The sequence below is a fragment of the Capra hircus genome, chromosome 27 (assembly GCF_001704415.2).
Source record: "Capra hircus breed San Clemente chromosome 27, ASM170441v1, whole genome shotgun sequence".
NCBI classification, from domain to species: domain Eukaryota; kingdom Metazoa; phylum Chordata; class Mammalia; order Artiodactyla; family Bovidae; genus Capra; species Capra hircus.
In genome coordinates this window covers 7,150,077-7,169,464 of record NC_030834.1, presented here as the reverse complement: position 1 = coordinate 7,169,464, position 19,388 = coordinate 7,150,077, and the positions used below count along the sequence as shown (strand labels likewise).

The window sequence follows — 19,388 nt, the reverse complement described above, 5'->3', positions numbered from 1 at the left end:
ATCTTTTTCTCTTTTTTACTTCTTTTTTATTTTCTCTTTTTCATCTTTATTTTAACTATTTGCATGTGTGTACGGATGCCTAGTATTTTTCTGTGGGACTCTGGGACTACCCTGGGGAATTCCTGAAAAATCACGGGATTTAAAGAGGAACTTGATGAAGACATCAAAGTTGTTTACAACTGTGCGTCACCGATGCAAGAGAGGTGGATGGAAAGTGAGCTTCTAAGTGTCCTGGAGATTTAACTTTCCATCACACCGGCCCCAGGGTCAGACGTCAAGCAAGAGGTGTCGCTAATATGGAGGTTAGGATAGACAAGGAAAGCAGTAACTTTAGTGTCATTTCAAACACGAGGAGGGGGCCGGATCACAGGACAGAACTCCTCAGACCCCGTCCCCAGGCAGAGGGCAGCCCAGTCCCCACCGCCCCTGCCAGCCGGGGTCCCCGCAGCCCAGTCTGTTCTTGCGATGCTGAGAACTGAGTGCAGAGCCCAGACCCGCGGCTGGGTCAGCCCCCTCCACACTCCCTGAAGACCCCCCGGGGCTGAAGGTGTGTCCTTTGCTTCCTCAGGGTCAGGCCGTCGTGGAGCCATGAGGCCAGGTCACGCCCGCCCACCGCTGCCGACCTTCGCATCCCTGGAGATCTGAAGCCGGCCCGGCGGGACCCAGCCGAGCCCCCCGGAGGCCATGGCCGAGCGGCACCAGCAGACGAAAACATCCTTCCTCTTCGTGCAGCTGCGGGCGCCCCCTGCGCGCGTGCGCCCCGCCCCGGCTCCAGCCCGGACCGCGGCCGCGGGGGGCCCGGAGGAGGGCCGCCCTTTCCCCGGTCCCGGGGCCGGCTCCTCGGCGGGCGGGGCCCTCGGGCCCCCTCCCCGGGCTGGCCCTCCCCCGCCGAGGCCGGGCCGTGGGACCGCGGCGCCAGCTGCCCCCTGTTGCTCGGCTCCCGCGCAGGGCGAGGAGAAAACCCGGGCCCTGGATGCGCGGAGGGGGCGCGCTCGCGGACCCCCCGGTCGCAGGCGCTCCCCGGCGCCCGCCTCCGGCGCGCGTGGACGGCGGCAGCCCCGGCCATGCAGACCCCCTAGCCCGGCTCCCGGCATGGCCGACGGCGGCCGCAGCCCCTCGGCGGGCTGGACTCCCTGGCCGGACGGTCCTGCCCGTCCCGGCCCGCAGGCTCGGGACGCCTCGGGGTGCTCCCTTCCGCAGGCCCAGGCTGCCGACGGCGCTCAGAGCCCGGGGTCCCGGGGCGGAGCCGAGGCGTCGGCCCGCAGCCCCGCGCGCCCGCGGAGCACTCAGGGCGCGGGCACCCCCGCGCGGGCCAGCCGCGCCAGGCTCTGCAGGCACCGTGCGCCCCTCCAGACCAGCAGGAGCTGCGCCGCCCCGCCTGCCGCCCTGCCTCTCAAGGTAAGAAAGTGTGTGCGGCGCAATCCCTGAGACCCGCGCTCTTCCCAGAGAAGACAAGAGTGGACGAGGCGGCCGATGTCCCGCAGGGCCCCCAGCTCCCCGCGCTGGGGTCGCCTGTTCGCTGTGCACGCCTGGCCTCTTCCCCTTTGCTCCGCCTGCACCAGCAGCTTATTGTGTGGAAGAGGAGAGTGAATAGCTCTTCCCAAGATTCTGCCAGGGAAAGAGCAGGAGAGCTGGGTGGGGATGGGCAACCTTTATGGGGAACCGAAAGGATGGAGGAGGCACTTGTTGAGCCTGAGCCAGCCTTATCCTGGGCGCTTTTGCCTATATCCACTTAGCTGCATAACCTCCTGGAAAAATGCAGGCTCCTATCCCCAACTTCAGATGAAGGAATTGGGAAGTGGCTAGGCAAAAATACTCCTCTTCCTTCCGAAGTGGAAAAGACAGAAGCAAAACCTATTCCCCAGAATGGGCATGGAGACTTGGGGAGGCTTCAGGGCGGGGGTGAGGGAGTGGGGGATGGTGGAGGTGCCAAGCACCCTCTGTACCTACTGGACCACCTTCCATCCCTGCCCACAGGTGGATGTTCGCCCTGGGCGTCAGCCTCCAGCCCCGCACTTTCCTTCCCACTAGCCAGGCCTCCTCTTTGCTATTAGCATTTTATTCTCAGCATCTCCACTCAGCCTCCTCACCAAGCTGGTGTCTGAGCCCCTCTTCCCGGCTCCACCCAGCTCAGGTGCCCCAATGCCAGAATGGGTGGACAGAACTGAAGGGTATGCTTCTGCGTTTCCTTTCCTGACAGCATGGACAACTTGCTATACTTTGCACACATACAGGCAGTGAGGGTGAGCGTGAAGAAGAATGTCGAGGGCAGGGGTGGTGGGAATGGGGTGGAGGAGGGGCCCTCCTGTTGGAGTGTGTGGATGGTCCCCGTGGAGGGGGCTCCTGGGGAAGTCACCGGAGAAATGCATGAAAGTCACATCAGAAGGCCCAAGACTTGGCCTTCATCTGGAGCCCCGTCTCTCTCCCGTGGGCTTCTAGGGGCTTCTCCTTGCCCCTTTCCTCTTAACAGGCAGCCGGTAGAGTCATGGTGGAAAATCAGGGAGAGGATGAGCTCAAGTTCTCTTTGGAGCGAAACTCTTGGAAGAAGAGAGATGCTAGCGTGCTTCCTTAGGAAACGGTTTACGTTCTATCCTGGTGCGTGTATCAAGCATTTCCTACAGGGATTTAAGAGGAATGGCATACCGCTGCGTCAGAGCCCAGGCTCTGAATCCAGGGTCACAGGCAGTTGTTTGTGTGCTTGGAGGCCGCTCTGATGACTTGAGAACTCCTCCTCCCCGCCTTTCTCCTCCATCTGCTGGGTGTAAGAAAGCCCCAGAGCTGCAGCCAGTTCTCTCGGGCAAGGCACTGAGGGAGCTGGTCCAGATGGGTCGGGTTCTGCCTCATCTGCCCCATTTAGCTACGTGTGCTAACGGGCCCCAGACCTCTGGTCCATCTAAAGCAAGGATGGCAAGATTCCTGGCTAAAAACTTGGAAACCCCAGGTTCAAGTCCTAACCTTGAGCAAACCACCAGAGCTCTCAGTTTTCCCATCAGAAAGCACTGTGGACCCACCTGCCTGGCAGTTGCTGTGGGGCCAGCGAGGGTCTCTCGGTCACCCTGTCTTAGGGGAGAGAAGGGAAGCAGAGTCCATGGGGCCGGGTAGGGCCAGGAAGCGTGGAGTCAGAGGGGTCAGTGAGGGACTCCAGGGTCGGGGGACAAAGCAGGGCTAAACTTAGCCTCGACCGAGCCGGTCACATGATGTGATGCTCTCTGCCCCAGGGAAGATGTGAAGTGTGAGTCACTCAGTCGTGCCCCACTCTGTGCGACCCCATGGACTGTAGTCCGCCAGGCTCCTCTGTCCATGGGATTCTCTAGTCCCGAATACTGGAGTGGGTTGCCGTTTCCTCCCCCAGGGGATCTTCCCGACTCAGGGATCATACCCGGATCTCCTGCATTACAGGCAGATTCTTTATCATCTGAACAACCAGGGAAGCCCAGAAGTCAGCCTTCAGAACCCCAAGATGCTTGGGGCTGTTACCAGCCAAGTGACTCTGCCTGGTCTTGGTGTTAGAGAAGGGAAGAGTCAGCAGAGTGAGGTTTCCACCTGCCCCGCCCTGGGCACGTGAACACGCCCTTGGGTCTGACAGATTAGTGCCTGAGCACTGCCCAGTCTGAATGCGTTGGAATTTAGCTATTCAGGTCACAGCAGAGTGGCAGCAGACTTCTTGTGAACCATCAGTTGAGGGGCCTTTCATTCGATACATACATAGAAATGTGACCAATTACTCTATTTATTGGGAATTTCCTGGTGGTCCTGTGGTTAGGACTCTGTGCTTCCAGTGCAGGGGACATGGGTTCGATCCCTGGTTGGGGAACTAAGATTCCCGTATGTTGCGTGACATAGTCAAAAAAAAATACAAAAGACTTACTACATTTATTAAAGCGAAAGGTTGCTTATATGGGAGCAAAAATCTTTTCCTACATGTGTGTCGTAGGATGGAGGTCCTGGTATCAAGCAGACAAGTCTAGATCCTAAGCGTCAAGTTTCTTCCTCCCTGCGCTCTAAATAGCCATGTCCATTCTTCCCTGGTGGCGCTAGTGATAAAGAACCCGCCTGCCAAGGCCGGAAACATAACAGATGCAGGTTCGATCCCTCGATTGGGAAGATCCCTGGAGGAGGGCATGGCAAACCACTCCAGTATTCTTGCATGGGGAATCCTATGGACAGAGGAGCCTGGCATGCTATCGTCCATAGGGCTGCAGAGTTGGACACAACTGAAGCGACTTAGGAAGCATTCTTTCATTGTTGAAACAAACGGAGTCCAGAGTAAGGAATTCTCATCCTGAGTCCAGAGTGAGGGACTCCCGTCCTCCCATCCCTGCTGACTTACATCTTTTCAAGGAGTGGCGGCAGCACCCAAATCACTTAGTTCTTCATTCAAACCATGACTGGGCTTCAGTAAAAATGACTACAGTGCTCTGTGCCCCACAGAGGGCTTCCAGAACATGGTCCCCTCTGATCAGAACCTTGCAACACTGAGGTTGTACTTTATCACTGTACCCACTTCGTGGATGAGGAGACAGAGGCTTGAGCATGGTCAGTGACCCAAGGCCAGGAAACAGAAGTGATGGGGACAGAGTTCCTGGGGTCCCCGCGGAGGTTGGAGCCCCGCTCTCCTTGCCTTCCTGGGCAGACAGCCCACTGCCCCTGGGACTGGGGGGTCTGGACTCACTCCTGGGGCTTGGGGGAAGGGGCCTCTGGATCCTCAGGTCTAGAGACCTGGCCTTGCCGACATGTGACTCAAGTCTGGGGCTAACGATATAAAGATGCAGAAAACAGACACGATTCGAATGAAAAGGGGAAAAAACCTTTCTCTACAATCATTTTGGAGATTTTCCATGCTACTGTTGTGTTTTACTAAGTCTTCCTATCTGACCTATTTTATGCTTTGACATAACAATTATTTTTGGTGTGTAGATGACGTTAGAAAATTGGTAGTTAGTAATATTAAAAATCTGCCCCCAAATGTCAAACCCCATGCCTACAAACCCCATCTGTACCTTTAAATTTTCCAGGAAATTTACCTCTTTATTTTGGTTTTCGTCTTTCTCTTCCTCTCCTCTCTCAAAAACAATCAGCTTTTTGAGTTTTCCTCACCAGCTGCTAGGAGTGTTTGGGGTTCAGAAGGGAGGGTGAGAGTGAGCAGGACGGACAGGGTCTCCCCTGGGGCTGGGGGTCAGGGCCTGGGAAACAGAGGACAGTCATTCCCTGAGGTGTTGAGGGCAAGGGGGAGGGGTTCCATTTATACACAGCAGGCTGGAAAGAATAGCTCTAACCCTCTGTGTCTCGCCTTGAAACAAAACCGGGGTCTGAAATATGTCTGTAAAGTATATTACATTTTAGATCGAGAGTTCTTATATAGAGCAAAGGTCCCTGCCCCTGAGATTTGGGGAGTGAAATGAAGCTCTGGTTCTGCCAACCAACTAGCTAAGCACCCTGACGACTCACTAAGCAAAGCAAGGCTACCCCGTCTGACCCCTGAGGCCTTTCCAGCTCTGACCTTCTAGGATAAGTATGAATCTTCAGATCCAGAAAGGGAATGAGGTAAAAGGATGAAACTAATCTAATTTCTCCTCGTCTCTAAAGTTTATTCTGTTAAAGGGCTTCACAGCAGGGAAGCTACATGCAGTGGGCTTGTACGTCTCGGGCGATGGGGAATTTCAGCCAGGGCTTGGGACCCTCTCTACAGGATCCGCAGTTCACGATCAGCTGAATGAATGAAACCTGGGAGCAGGGTTAACACCCAGTGACAGAGTCAGCGCCTTCTTTGGGCATTAACACAAATCCCCCGCAAAATTTAGGGTCATGGTTATTTGCCGCCTCTCCCCTAAAGACTAATGTTTCTTTCTCTGACCGGATGCAAGTTGAATGAAACTCCCTTCTGAAGTTGAATACTGACCCCCAGGTATACCTCACCCCCAGGAGGAGTCATTGATCTCATCTGGAGTTAATGTTTAATTCCTCAAGCCTGTTTGACTTTTTTGGCCTGTTGTGAGTTTAGAAACTGTTCTGCACACAGAATGATAAAAGTCTAGATAATCCTATCTTTATAGTCATCATTCTTGGTGAGCAATTTAGAATTTTTTTTAAAAGAAGCTAGAACAAAGAGAGAGCTCACACAAATGCCATATAGTAATTTGAACAGTGATGTAGATAAATGTGCAGTGGGGTCCCTTTTAAAGGGGGATTTTAGTGTTTAGAAGACTGCACTGACTGGAATCAAAAGCTTATCTTTGGTCTGTTTTACCCTGCATGGCTGTTGACATAGATGCCTTGATTTCTTACTTGGATAAACAAAGCCTGAGATAGCAGAATAGGTTTCAGCTCTGTTTCATCTTGTGGCCGCGTTCCCATGACAACCTCCTCTCACTCTTTTTCTCTCCTTACCCCTCCCCTTTGACGTTCGCACAGACGTCCTGTGGTCAGTGTTCGGGGCCCCTCTCGTGGAACCACACCCTTTTCTGCACTTTGATGGGAGAAGAGGGCAGAGAGCATGTGGACCACTTGACGTGGTTCCCCCCAAGACGTGGAGGGAAGATTCCCAGTGGGAGCTGGGGCCCAGGGTCTGGTTCAGATTAGCGAAGTGATTTGGCTCACATTAGCTAAGTAAAGGTGTTCTCTTCAGCCTGGGTCTAAATTCCTGAAACATGAAGAGATCAGACTCTGGTTTCCTACTCTCTAGCTCAGGATTCTAAATTCTTGCCAATCCATTTGCACTCATGTTTGTGAAAAATCCACCAAAGTATGGGTTTTAATGATACATCTCTATAAGTCTATCGTGTTTAAAGTCCTTACTGTTGGGAAATTCCTTTGTGGGTAAAATTAGATGCCTCCCCAGTATCCAGAGGATAAAGAGGAGCTAAAAACACATTTTAAAACATTATATGCCGACATATATCCTATTTTCCAATCTCAAGTGTTAAATTTTTTTTTTTTTTTTTATAAAATATTGGTAGCACTCATCAAGTATTAGGTTTGGCCTGAGAGTATTTGGAGAAAATATTAAATTGAGTTGGTTTTTTTTTGTCACTCAGTCATGTCCGACTCTTTGTGACCCCATAGACTGTAGCCTATCATGCTCCTCCATCCATGGAATTTTCTAGGCAAGAGTACTGGAGCAGGTTGCCATTTTCTTCTCCAGGGGATCTTCCCAACCTGGGGATCAAACCCGGCTCTCCCACACTGCAGGCAGAGGCTTTACCGTCTGAGCCCCAGGGAAGCAGAGGTTGTGTTTTGTTTTCCTCCCATGCTTAAGGGAAATACATCTGCTGAAAGGGATTGTTTGATGTTTGTAGTCCCATGAGTCAATTACTCAGCAAAGAGAATACTGGAAATGGATTCCAAAACTGAGACCCAGAATGACAAAGAGGCTGGCCCTCGCTCAGCCGGTTGGAATCTGTTCCAGGCGTTGCCTCACTGTAACTGCCACGTTTTGTGTCCTTGAACAGAAGTGCTCTATTGCTTGGGGATTAGCTAGGATCCTTGGTTGTGTGTGATAGAAACCCTCAAGGCCACTTCACCCCCGAGGGGGAAATTCATGAGCGGAAGCGTCCTTGCCTGCAAGTGTCGGGCGGGTGGACCCGCGTGGAGGTGCAGCTGGGCCTCCGACCCCCCGAGGGTCCAGGTGTCTTTGCATCCCACCTGCTGGCCTGTGCCCTCCCTGCCCTCTTCTCTGACTGGCTCTTCCTCCTTCTGCACGTCTGCTTCCTCTCCTCCCTACTCCCCGGGGAGGAACACGGTCCCCCGCCATTCCCAGGTGTGTGTCTCCTCTCGTTAATGATCGGGGTCCTCGGGCCTGCCTCCCTGTCCCCCTGGGCGGAGGCTTCTCAGCCCAGTGCAGGTTGGGGGTTGGTGCCCACCCAGCCTGCTCTGTGGGGGCAGGCCCGAGGCAGCTCCCATGGTGAGGCCAGCTCTACTGAGAGCTCAAGCCTGTCACAGCCCCGTAAACCTGCGGGAGGGAAGGTCCTAGAAACTGACCTGCAGCGAAGGGGGCCGCTGTGGCCAGCCAACCCAGTAGGTGACAGACACTCCCAGGGAGTCTCACCTACAACTTCTAGTCACTGCTTTGTGTAGGTGTCCTACTTGAGCCCTCTCAGATTTTAGGGAAGCCAGTTCTTATAGCTTTTAGAGAGATTTTTTAAAAAGAAACTCTGAAGTGAAAGTGTGAAGTGAAAGTGTTAGTTGCTCAGTGGTGTCCAACTCTTTTGTGACCCCATGGACTGTAGCCCGCCAGGCTTCTCTGCCCGTGGAATTCTCCAGGCGAGAATACCGGAGTGGGTTGCCATGACCTCCTCCAGGGGATCTTCCCCACCCGGGGATCAAACCTGCGTCTCCTGCGGGAGATCCTCCCTTGGCAGGTAGGTTCTTTACCCCTGTGCCACTTGGGAAGCAAAAGAATCCCTGAAGAAGCAATATATTAGATTCAGATTACTGCCTGATATGGCTTATAAATAGATTTATTTCTCTATAAATCTATTTGTAAACCTATGAATATATGCTACTGGGCATAATATGGCAAGTTTTCTCTTTCAAAGGCTTTTTTTTTCCCCTTTTTTTCCTTTTCCTTTGGATTTTTTTTTAAAGAATTGTGTACTTCATGTACACAACTGAGTCGTCTATGGCTGCGCTGGGTCTCAGTGAGGTGGGCTGTTCAGTGGTGGAGCACAGGCTGTTGGCATGCAGGCTCAGTCGTTGTGGCTCTCAAGCTTAGTTGCTCCGCGGCGTGTGGAATCTTCCTGGACAGGAAACTGAACCCGTGTTCCCAGTATCGGCAGCTTCTTAACCACTGGACCTCCAGAGACATCCTCCTTGTAGGTTTCTGGAGATTGTAAGATGCTACGAGATTCACACAAACCTAAGTCCTCAGGTGAAACCTCCTTAGGTGAGCTTAGCAGGGTTCCTTAGCCCTTCAGGTTCCATGTGTGATCGATGTCGCAGCAACTCCTGGATGCCCACAGGATGCCTTGAGAAGCAAGGACAGTGCGGAGAAGTATGGCTCCTTGAGCTGAACTGTATCTGAAGAGCTCCCACTCCCAGGGGTCCCCGCCCCGGGGCGCCGAGGCCTGCCCGGCGAGGAAGGCCGCTTCCCTTGGTTCCAAAGGAATCAGCAGCTGTGGCTCCTTTCTGGCTGCCCTTCGTGTTGTGCACATTTCCTGTGATTATTTTTCAGTCGATTTTAACTTTTCGGAATCTAACTTTCAATTTTCAGGATGTGTGATTTTGCATTAACCTTTCAATTACCAGTTCCAGCAGATTATGAGCTAAAAAGCCCCAGGGCCCTATTCAAGCACTTACCCTGTTCTGTCATTTGAAAATTCCATTTTATCTGCAGGGAGCTTGGTTACCCTTCACTGAGTACTCAGTCTGACTATATGACAAAGTAACAATTAAAACGTCACCCCATCCATCCCATGCCCTAAGCAGAGCGATCTCACTTAATCTTTGTCTGTAAAGGATTTACAGTGCCCGACAACCAGAGCATGATGAAGAATCTGCCTGCAATGAAGGAGACCCAGATTCGATCTCTGGGTCTGAACTATCCCCTGGAGAAGGGAATGGCAACCACTCCAGTATTCTTGCCTGGAGAATCCCATGGACAGAGGAGCCTGGAGGGCTACAGTCCATGGGGTCAAAAAGAGTCAGACAGGATTGAGTGACTATCACTTTCACTTCCACAATTAGAACATACAAAATGAAACTCTTGGTGAAGCTAAATTAGTGATAAAGAATCAGTTCCAGGAAAATATAAGTAAGTGGCAAGATGAAGAAAAGATCAGGTCGAGGTCAGGAAAAGAACCCAAAAAAACATGCCACAATGGCAGAGAGAGAGCCATGTTTGAAAGTCACGTTTGATCGTGTGACTTTCTAGCTGCTCAGCTACACAGTTATAACTGTGGGAAGGGATGGGGAGGGAGGGGGGAGGAAGAGGTCCTCTAACATGTTCCACAGAAATCAATTATCTTAGAAAACCAAATTTCGCTTGGCCTTTAAAATAGCACTTTGGACAAAAATTTTTCGAGGATCACTTAGCATTTCCTGTTTCCTTAGACACATGTACGTGTGTACAACGCAATTAATTTCCTTGATACCTTGGGCGGTCACCGTGACAGCAGTACTGCTTGCTGGCAGCTGCAGATCTGTGAGATCATTTGCTTCTATACATGATGCCCCAGATCTGCTGGCTGAGTTCTCTTTGCTTTTCAGTAATGCTTCCGTTTCTTCCATGCTGGCCTATCCCTTCTTGGTGCTATTAGCATCTACCTCTAATATAGGGCTTCCCTAATAGCTCAGCTGGTAAAGAATCCGCCTGCAGTGCAGGGTGACCCGGTTTGATTCTTGGGTCGGGAAGATCTCTTGCATAAGGGTTAGGCTACCACTCCAGTATTCTTGGGCTTCCCTGGTGGCTCAGATGGTAAAGAATCTGCCTGCAATGTGGGAGACCTGGGTTCGACCCCTGGGTTGGGAAGATCTCCTGGAAGAGGGCATGGCAATCTACTCCAGTATTCTTGCCTGGAGAATCCCCATGGACAGAAGGGCCGGGTGGGCTACAGTCCATGGCGTCACAAAGAGCTGGGCGTGACTGAGTGACTAAGCACTGCTCAGCACCTCTATTATACTTCTTTTGATCCACCAGAGGCAGGAAAATAGACAGCAAATGTTTAAATTGTAAGGCACATTTGTTAATTGTGTAAAGTAAAAGTAGAAAGACTATGTGAAGGGTTCAGTGGCTTATCTGACAGAAAATCTTGCAAGTTTCAAAAAGGATTTTTTTTTCCTCTGAATTTTGTGTGTTCAGAGATGAAACTGTTGTAGTCACACTGAAAGTGAAAATGAAAGTCTCTCAGTCATATCTGACTCTTTATGACCCCGTAGACTATACAGTCCATGGAATTCTCCAGGCCAGAATACTGGAGTGGGGAGCCTTTCCCTTCTCCAGGGGATCTTCCCAACCCAGGGTTCAAACCCAGGTCTCCCACATTGCAGGTGTATTCTTTACCAGCTGAGCCACAAGGGACGCTATGGATGGATAAAGTTGCTGGACAAATAACTTCTGGATTTACTTATTCAGTAAATATGTCTTGACCACCAGCTACAGGGCAGGCACTGTTCCAGGCAGTGAGTAGACAAAGTGCTTGCCCCTACAGGGAACGGTAAACAAGCAAATGATACGCAAGCATAGGATTTCAGGTCATCACAAGTACTTGGAAGAAACTATAACAGAAGCGGTGGTGAGAGGAGGGTGCACGAATGAATGGTTTGTCTGATGAGAGAAGGCGACCTCAGAGTTAAGCCCTGAGTGACAGGCAGGAGGCCACGTGGGGAGAACAGGGAGGGAAAGTTCTAGACAGGGTTAGCAGAAGAGTCTTGTGTACCTATGGTAAAGAACCCACCTGCCAATGCAGGAGACATAAGAGAAACAGGTTCAGCCCCTGGGTTGGGAAGATCCCCTGGAGGAGGGCATGGCAACCCACTCCAGTATTCTTGCCTGGGGACTCCTATGGACAGAGGAGCCTGGTGGGTTACAGTCCACGGGTTGCAAAGAGCTGGACACAACTGAAGCAATTTAGCATCCACCCTGTGTATTTTGGGGGCCATCAGGGGCATAAGTTACTGGGGAACTTACTCAGAGCCATAGGTAGGCAGGGCCAGAGCACACAGGGTCTCTAACTTCTCAATAAGGAGTTTGAATTTTATTCTAAATACAGTGGGAGACTTTGGTGAGTTTTAAGCAGAAAAGAAACACAGCAATTAAGGGAAGCCTGTGTGTGTTTATGAAGAGAGCTCCCTACTGTTACTATGTGGGTTATAAGATTGAATGCCCCTGTTTCCCACTTCCTAATCTTGTCAAAGAAGCCTTGAGGGCACACAGCTTAACTCCCTCTGAACATTGGGGGCTCTGTATTTTTTTTCAAAGTCCTTGAGTTCTGAACTATAGAGGTTTGATGAGGTCCTGGGGCCTTCAGTGGAGAAAGGTCCAGTTACTCAAGGATTTGAGATTTCCCCAAAGGAAGTTGCCTTCTAATGGTAGACAGAAGAGCAGATCTTTTCCATATTTGTAACCTCAGAAAGTTAAACTTGTTCTAGTGCATAGTGTTTAGGATTTAGATAGATACTCCCCTTTTTTGACTATTATAACATGTGTTGCACATAGTTGGTGCTCCCTAAACATTTCTCAACTTTGAAGTTATGACGAAACCACACTAAGCGAGCTTCTCTTTGACCAGTTCTTTCTCTTCTTTCCTTACGCGATCTCATTCCTCCCATTCACATTTGCAGGCAGTGAACTGTGGGGTGTCCACGCCAATGACTCAGCAAGCAAGGGCTGGTTGTCGACGCTGGAATCAACCCAAAGTAGAATAAAATTTCAAACTATCTTCGGGGTCATAAATTTAGCATAGTGGTGTTTTTATGAAAATGTATTTATCTTGTGACTTGGACTAATATTTAAGGAGTTCTTGGGTGGGCCCATAGCCAAAGAATTACAGTAATATTTCTGGCTGAGCTTGGTGACCTAGTTTTCTGAATCTATTTTGTGAGTAATGACCCCCCCACCCCCACCCCACCGACAATAGCAGTAACTGTTCTCCTCAAGAACTAGGTTTACTCCATGCTTTAAATAACCTCTAATATTTTCAACTCAAATAAGTCAGTCTACTTTTCAGGCCATTTTAGAAGCTCATGGCAGCATTTTCCCCTTCTCATCCTGTCTGTTTTAATAAGTGACAAGATGAGAACTGTCCTCACAGTTCTCTGCAAGCTGCGCTCCAGCCACCTCTGTGCTGTTTTGTGAGCCACTGAGGATCGGCCGCCTTTGTTTATTGAGTCAACTCGTTCCTAGCCTCTAGAGCCCTTTGAGAAAAAAGTGCCACACAAATCCAGTTACAAATAATGGTAGGACTTACACTGTTGACTACGTGTAACCTACTTTAAGCATTATTAAAAGAATTTACTAAATGTTTCCATGGGTCCTTTATAAAACATGAAACAGAGGCAGAGGTTTCTTTTCCTACTTTAAGCTTAATGTTTGAGGCAGACAGATGTGTATGCAAAGAGGCAGTTTTAGACAGATACATATGCAAGAAACATCAGAATTAAAGGTTTACTAGTAGGTCACCCAGAGAAGGCAATGGCACCTCACTCCAGTACTCTTGCCTGGAGCATCCCATGGATGGAGGAGCCTGGTCGGCTGCGGTCCATGGGGTCTCTAAGAGTCAGGCACGACTGAGCGACTTCACTTTCACTCTTCACTGTCATGCATTGGAGAAGGAAATGGCAACCCACTCCAGTGTTCTTACCTGGAGAATCCCAGGGATGGGGGAGCCTGGTGGGCTGCTGTCTCTGGGGTCGCACAGAGTCAGACACAACTGAAGTGACTTAGCAGAGCAGAGCAGAGTAGGTCAACAGTAGGGTAATAGCTGAATAGGCAGGCTGTGCAAGTTACTATTTGCACATCATAATTTGAGGAGAAAAGTTACCATCTCTGTTCCATTTAGTCAGGAGAAGATTCTTGATGGAGATGGGCCCTCTGAGTGAAAGGAGGAAGGCTTGGTGGACTGATAGAGAGGGTTTGCGTTTGTGGTTTCTCTGAGTCCGGAGTGAATTTTATGATTCATTATGAAGGAACATAACAATTATGTGATCATATATATATAGAGAGAGCGAATGTTTTCCCAACTGAAAAATTAAGATTTCTGGTTTGTTAGTTTATATCTTTTATTCGAAAGTATAAAAAAATAAAGTTAAAATAGTCAGCTCTATTTACTGAAAAGAGTAAAATACCCGTGAGAGAAGCACATATTCCAGCATCAAAAAAAAAAGTAGGCGTCATTTAATACAATCTTGGAGAATTTGAAAGCAGAACCAGAAAGTCTGGACACAGAGTGCCATGTCTATGCGTTAGAGGGGATCCTAACCTGCCCTGGCTAGTTCTTTTTCTCAGGAGGCAGGCTTGCCAGCAACTGAACACAGCAGCTTTGGGAGGCGTTGCTAAGAGACGCAGAGACGCAGGGAGGGGTGCTGGACCAATCAGTGACTAGGAAGCTCTTTCTAGTAGGGAAGTGGGGAGACGGATGCCTCTGGGAAAATTCTGTGAATGGACCAGCGTGCGGGGGGGTGGGGGGTGGTGGTGCTGCACCTGCCGTTGGCAAATCGAAGCAGGTGATCCAGGCAGGGAGCAGTCCCTATGTGGCTCCTGAGCAAAAGTGACGTTTAGAAATTTGGGGCACTAACACGACCTTCTCAACAGTCACCTGCAGACTGGCTTTCCCGCCTCTTTCCCTCCCAGACAGAATCCTCATGGTTATTAAGACCCCTCAGGCCTCTTAGTCCCAAGACCAGCTGGAGAACCGTTCCGCTGCCCCCGCAGTGTCCCTGGGCCTGTCTGTGCCGCTGGTGGTACTGTCTTCGCCTGATGAGAAAATAGGTTCCTAGACTGTTAGCAGCAGGAAAAGAACAAAATAAGTTATTCCTGACTCTAGCAGGCATCAAAATCCGTCAGCGTGCTCAGAGCAAGAGCCATTTCATTCTCGCGTTAAAATCACACTAAAAAGCCCGCTGCAAACCCCCATGCTCCTGGCCCTCAGCGGTTCTCAGGGCTTCCTGTAGAGCTGCCGCAGGAGCCAGGCTGGCGGGAGGGGGGCTCGGCCTGCACCTTCCTCCGGGCGGCCTTAGTGAGTTGCTTACTCAGTCTCTCTGTGCCTCCATTTGCTCCTCTGTAAAACAGAGGTTAAATGAGGGCCTGTTTGATAAAAAATGAGGATTAAGTGCCCATGGGCATTTAAAGTACTTGGGAGCATACCTGGCACGGACTTTGCAGATACTGGGGACCCCGTCTTGGACTAGTTCTCTGTCTTCCAGAACCTTCTCCAAACTGCGTCTTCCTCCGCAGCGCCACCCCGCCCTGTGCTGCTTCTGTGGCCCAGGCTAGTGAGGGGGGTTGGACTCTCTGCTTCTGGTGGAGGGACAGCCCAGAAGTCTCTCCCTCCCATGGAGGGGAATGGGGGCTTCCCTCTTTCTCCGTAGCCGAATACCCTCAGGCCATCTCTGCCTAGAAAGACAGGGGTTATGTGTTCTTTGCTTAATCATAATTTCTGTTATATATACACTCAACATCTGAATTCCCTGTGATTTCATCACTCACTCTCCAGAACCGATGGGACCTGGAGAAACAGGAAAATTTAAGCTTAGAAATGTAGGAAACAGGAGAGCTCTCTGTAGTTGAAAGAGTGATGTCAGGGGCCTCAGGATCCTAGAGACAAGGCTGGGAAGTGGTGGGCCGAATAGAAAAGCCTGGTGAACAGTTTTCTGGCATCGTTTCAGAAACACAACCGCCTCTGCTTCATCCCCGCCCCTTTATTCCCCTCCTGCCACTGAAAACTCCCCTTGCACCCACCCTCTCCCCGGGGCTGCCCCTCAACAGCCCCCGGGAGACACAGGGCTCCCTTCTTCCCTGTCCTCTCCCCAGACACCCAGAACCGCTCCTGAGTGTGTCTGACGGATGGGAAAGTCCTGACAGGACCTGGTTCCCAGCACAGAAAACTCCTGGGCACGAGTCCGTGTTAACAAAGGATCCTGCCCCTCAAGAATGTTTTGAAGAGGTTTTCATTGTTAGACCACATACTCAAAACACTTAGGCCTGGTCTACCTAGAGTTAAAAAAAAAACAAAAACACACACACACACACAAAAGAGTAAAAGAAAATTTGGATTTTACACAAATGCATTGGATAAAACTCTGTTGAGACTCTGGGTTCAACTCTGCTTAGTTAGTTCCAGTGTCCTTTTTGTTTTTATTTTATTTATACTTGGGTTCCAGTTCAGAGGTACCTTAGAATATATGGTGAAACAGGAAGAAGCACATATCCTGTGGTCAGGGCTCAGATTCCAAAGCATATTGACTGTGTGACCGCAGGCAAACGTCATCCACAATTTCTTCAGTAGAAGGGGGGTGCATCTCCCCTGCCTCCAGCGGCACCTGCCCTCCCCTCTCCTCCCCCCATAATATCCCGCAGGCAGCCCGGCTGTGAGAACGCACCTCTGCAGGTCTCCGCTGGCCAGAGTGGGACACAGGGGGTCCCTGCGCCTCTGAAGTAGCCCCTCACCCCAGTGCTCACCAAAGGCAAATGGGGGCTGGTGAACTGGTGCAAGGACCCCGGGAGACAACTGCGTGTAGATGTTCACTAAATCTTAGTGATTATGAGTCTTGAGAGTGTCTAGCAGTGTCCAGAGCTTCCCTGGTGACTCAGATGGTAGGTGAAGAATCTGCCTGCAATGCGGGAGACCTGGGTTCGATCCCTGGGTTCGAAAGATCCCCTGGAGGAAGGCATGGCAACCCACTCCAGTATTCTGGCCTGGAGAATCCCCATGGATAGGGGAGCCTGGCGGCTACTGTCCATTGGGGTCACAAAGAGTCTGACACGACTAAGCCCAGCATAGCAGCAGTGTCCAAAGTGGGTGGGCAGGACAATCCTTTGGGTATAGAAAGAAGGAGGTGCTACTCCGTCTGTACTTTTATATCTTACCTTAAAAATTTTTATTTTGTGTTTCAAAATGTGCAAGGTATATTAATATGAGCACATTAACACATCAATCATATACAAATATGTATATTTGGGGAACAGATGCTCAAATGATTTTGCTGATGGTGTTGAGGAGAAAGATTTAAACATGACAAGGCTTACCACCCTCAGAACTGTCAAAAAACAAGATTCAGTTTAGTCAACTGTAAAAATCTTAGTGTTTCGTTCAAGGATTTCATGAATCAGGCAGCATCCATTCTAAGCAGATAGGGTCTCCAAGGAGCTGCAGAAGATGAAAGACTTTTACAGTCACAAGGAGGTGAGAATGAGGAAGTGAGACCGGTAAACCACGGGCTGCGTGTATCACGGTCAGTCCTGAAGGGGGTGCAGGGGTCCCTCAGGCAGATGACCTCCACTAGTGCTGACCAGGTGATCGATGGACTAGTTTAAGACTCTATTGCTTGGAGAGGCTGAAACTGCAGTCAAGTCTGGGTTTGGTGATGGGAGGCTCAGCCTAAGTGATTCCATTTGGGGCCCCCTGCCTTGTGTTTAACAGAACAAATATTAAAAACAAATAATCTTTTACATGACAGTTTTGTCTATGCCTCGTAGCCACTGTGATTCATCTAAAACAGGGCTGGCATGCCTATTTTATTTAATGACAAGGTTACTCCTGTTCCAAATTCCACCGTGGGGAGGGTTTTCAATTTAATGTGAATGATACATCTTATACATGGGGTGGAACCTACTGGGCTATAAAAACTGAGCCATTCTTAGACACCAGCTGGGTGCTTACAATTCAGTTCAGTTCTGACGCTGCCTATGTGGAGATGGCATCAGATCCCACAGGTTAAGGCATGGGTCCTGTAAGACTGCCCCTGTCCTTCCTCGGACATACCTCACAGGTCTAGACTGTCACTGGTGCCTCTGACCCACCAGCTATAGGTGGGAGGTTCCACTGGGCGCCTGCCTCAGGTTCAGTTAATTTGCTCAAGTGGCTCACAGAACTTAGAGAAACATCTACTTGCTAGATCATTGGGTTATGATAAAGGACATAATTCAGGATCAGCCAGGTGGAGGAGATGCAGAGGGCAAAGCCCGGGAAGAGGGCGTGGGACTTCCATGACCTCTGGGGATGCCACTCCCCGAGACCTCCAAGTGTTCACCAACTGGGAAGCTGTCTGAACCCAGCCTTTTGGTGGCAAGGTGCAATTGAATAAATCATTGATTGAACTCAGTCTCCAGCCCCTTTCTCTCTATAGGTAGGGTGGGGGAGGGAATGAAAGTTTCAACTTGGATCAGTTGGTTCCTCTGACACCAGCCCCCTCTTTAAGAACATCCCCAGAGTCATCTCATTAACATAAAAAAGGGTGCCTCCTTGGATCTTCTGATTAGGAAATTCCGTGGGTTTTAGGCGCTCTGGGCCAGAAACAGGGCAAGATACATTTCGCAATCTCACATATCAGCAATAGTCCATATCACTCCTAACCAGAAATCCATTGTACCTAACAGTAGCTGTCAAGGATGAGATTTGGAGAAGAGTTGCCAAATTTAGCAAATAAAAATAACAGTATTTGAGACATACTTAACACTTTTTAGTATAAATATTTGTTGTTTATCTAAAATTCTGAAAGAGCTGTAAAAGGGCTTCCCTGGTAGCTCAGATGTGAAAGAATCTGCCTGCAATGAGGGAGACCTGGGTTTGATCCCTGGGTGGGGAAGATCCCCTGGAGAAGGGAATGACAACCCACTTCAATATTCTTGCCTGGAGAATCTTATGGACAGAGGAGCCTGGCAGGCAGCAGTCCCTCGGGTCCCAAAGAGTTGGACATGACTGAGCGACTTTCACTTTATCTGAAATTCAATCTTAAGTGGTATACTGTGGTTTACCCAGCAGCCCTTGTTTGGAGTTGGGGCTGGTGTTGAAGTCCACTAGCTGAGTGACCTTGGGCAAATGACTTCGCTTTCCTGGCCTTACTTTCTTTGTAACTTTCTGGCCTCCGTTGTTGTGAATTTTCTTTTTATGGTGTCTTCTTATGTGGATATCAGCAATTAGCATGGTTCTGCCCAAAGGAGATACCGGTCCAGATTACAGGTATTATGAAAGCCTACCCTGTGACTTGCAACTCAGATTCAAGTATTTATGTATGAATCTTACCTCCTATACTTGAAGGTGGGATCCACGTTTGCACAGCCTTGCTCTTAATGTGGACATAATTTGTTGAATTTTGCATAAGTCCAGCTCCTGCCCAGGCACTTCCATTGAGTCTGGCTGGCTCCTTGGCTGCCCTCTCTTCCTAATCTGTTAGTCCTCTTTCCTTCCCCCTTAGGAAGAATGAAGCTTTGTTCTTAAGTTTTTTCAAGCAGGCTAAGCCCTCGTGGAAACTGCTTCACATGGTTTCACAGGCCGGTAGGTCCCACGGCATGTATAAGATGTATCATTCATATGACATTGTAAAGCTCCCCCGTGTAATTCTTTGAAACTACAGATGGAAATGAATGGCATTGACTACAACCGTAGTAAAGATTTAATGACATTTGGATTCAAGCTGCTGAAAGTAAATAATTATGATGCCAGTGGCTATTCTTTTTGCTGAGTTTAGACCTTTTAGAACAACTTGCCCAACATTAGCTTGGTGTTAATTCAGGGTGTGTGACATGTCCCCCTGGGAGCTGTGGGCTGAGTATGATGCAAAATTAGACATTTCTACACAGTTATGAATCATATCCAGGACTGGGGGCAGGGGACCCAGGACAGCGATACGGAAGGTGGGAGAGACTCCCTGGAATGCTCAGTGGTCCAGAGCAGCCCTGAGAGGAAGCAGAGGTGCCAGAGAGGAGAGGCTGGCCCTTCCTCGTGATTACAGCGAGC

The 19,388-nt window shown here is 49.9% G+C and overlaps 1 protein-coding gene across 2 annotated transcripts in view; it reads left to right on the top strand.

The window, feature by feature from the left end:
• The window catches only part of PSD3 (pleckstrin and Sec7 domain containing 3), a 489,705-nt gene continuing 470,905 nt past the window's right edge, over nt 589-19,388 (top strand). The window contains exon 1 of one of the 2 annotated variants that reach the window (XM_018041858.1): nt 589-1,398. In XM_018041858.1, coding sequence (XP_017897347.1) covers nt 685-1,398 — 714 coding nt within the window. In that variant the 5' untranslated portion in view covers nt 589-684. The remainder of the gene's footprint in view (nt 1,399-19,388) is intronic. The other variant, XM_018041861.1, reaches the window with a different exon arrangement.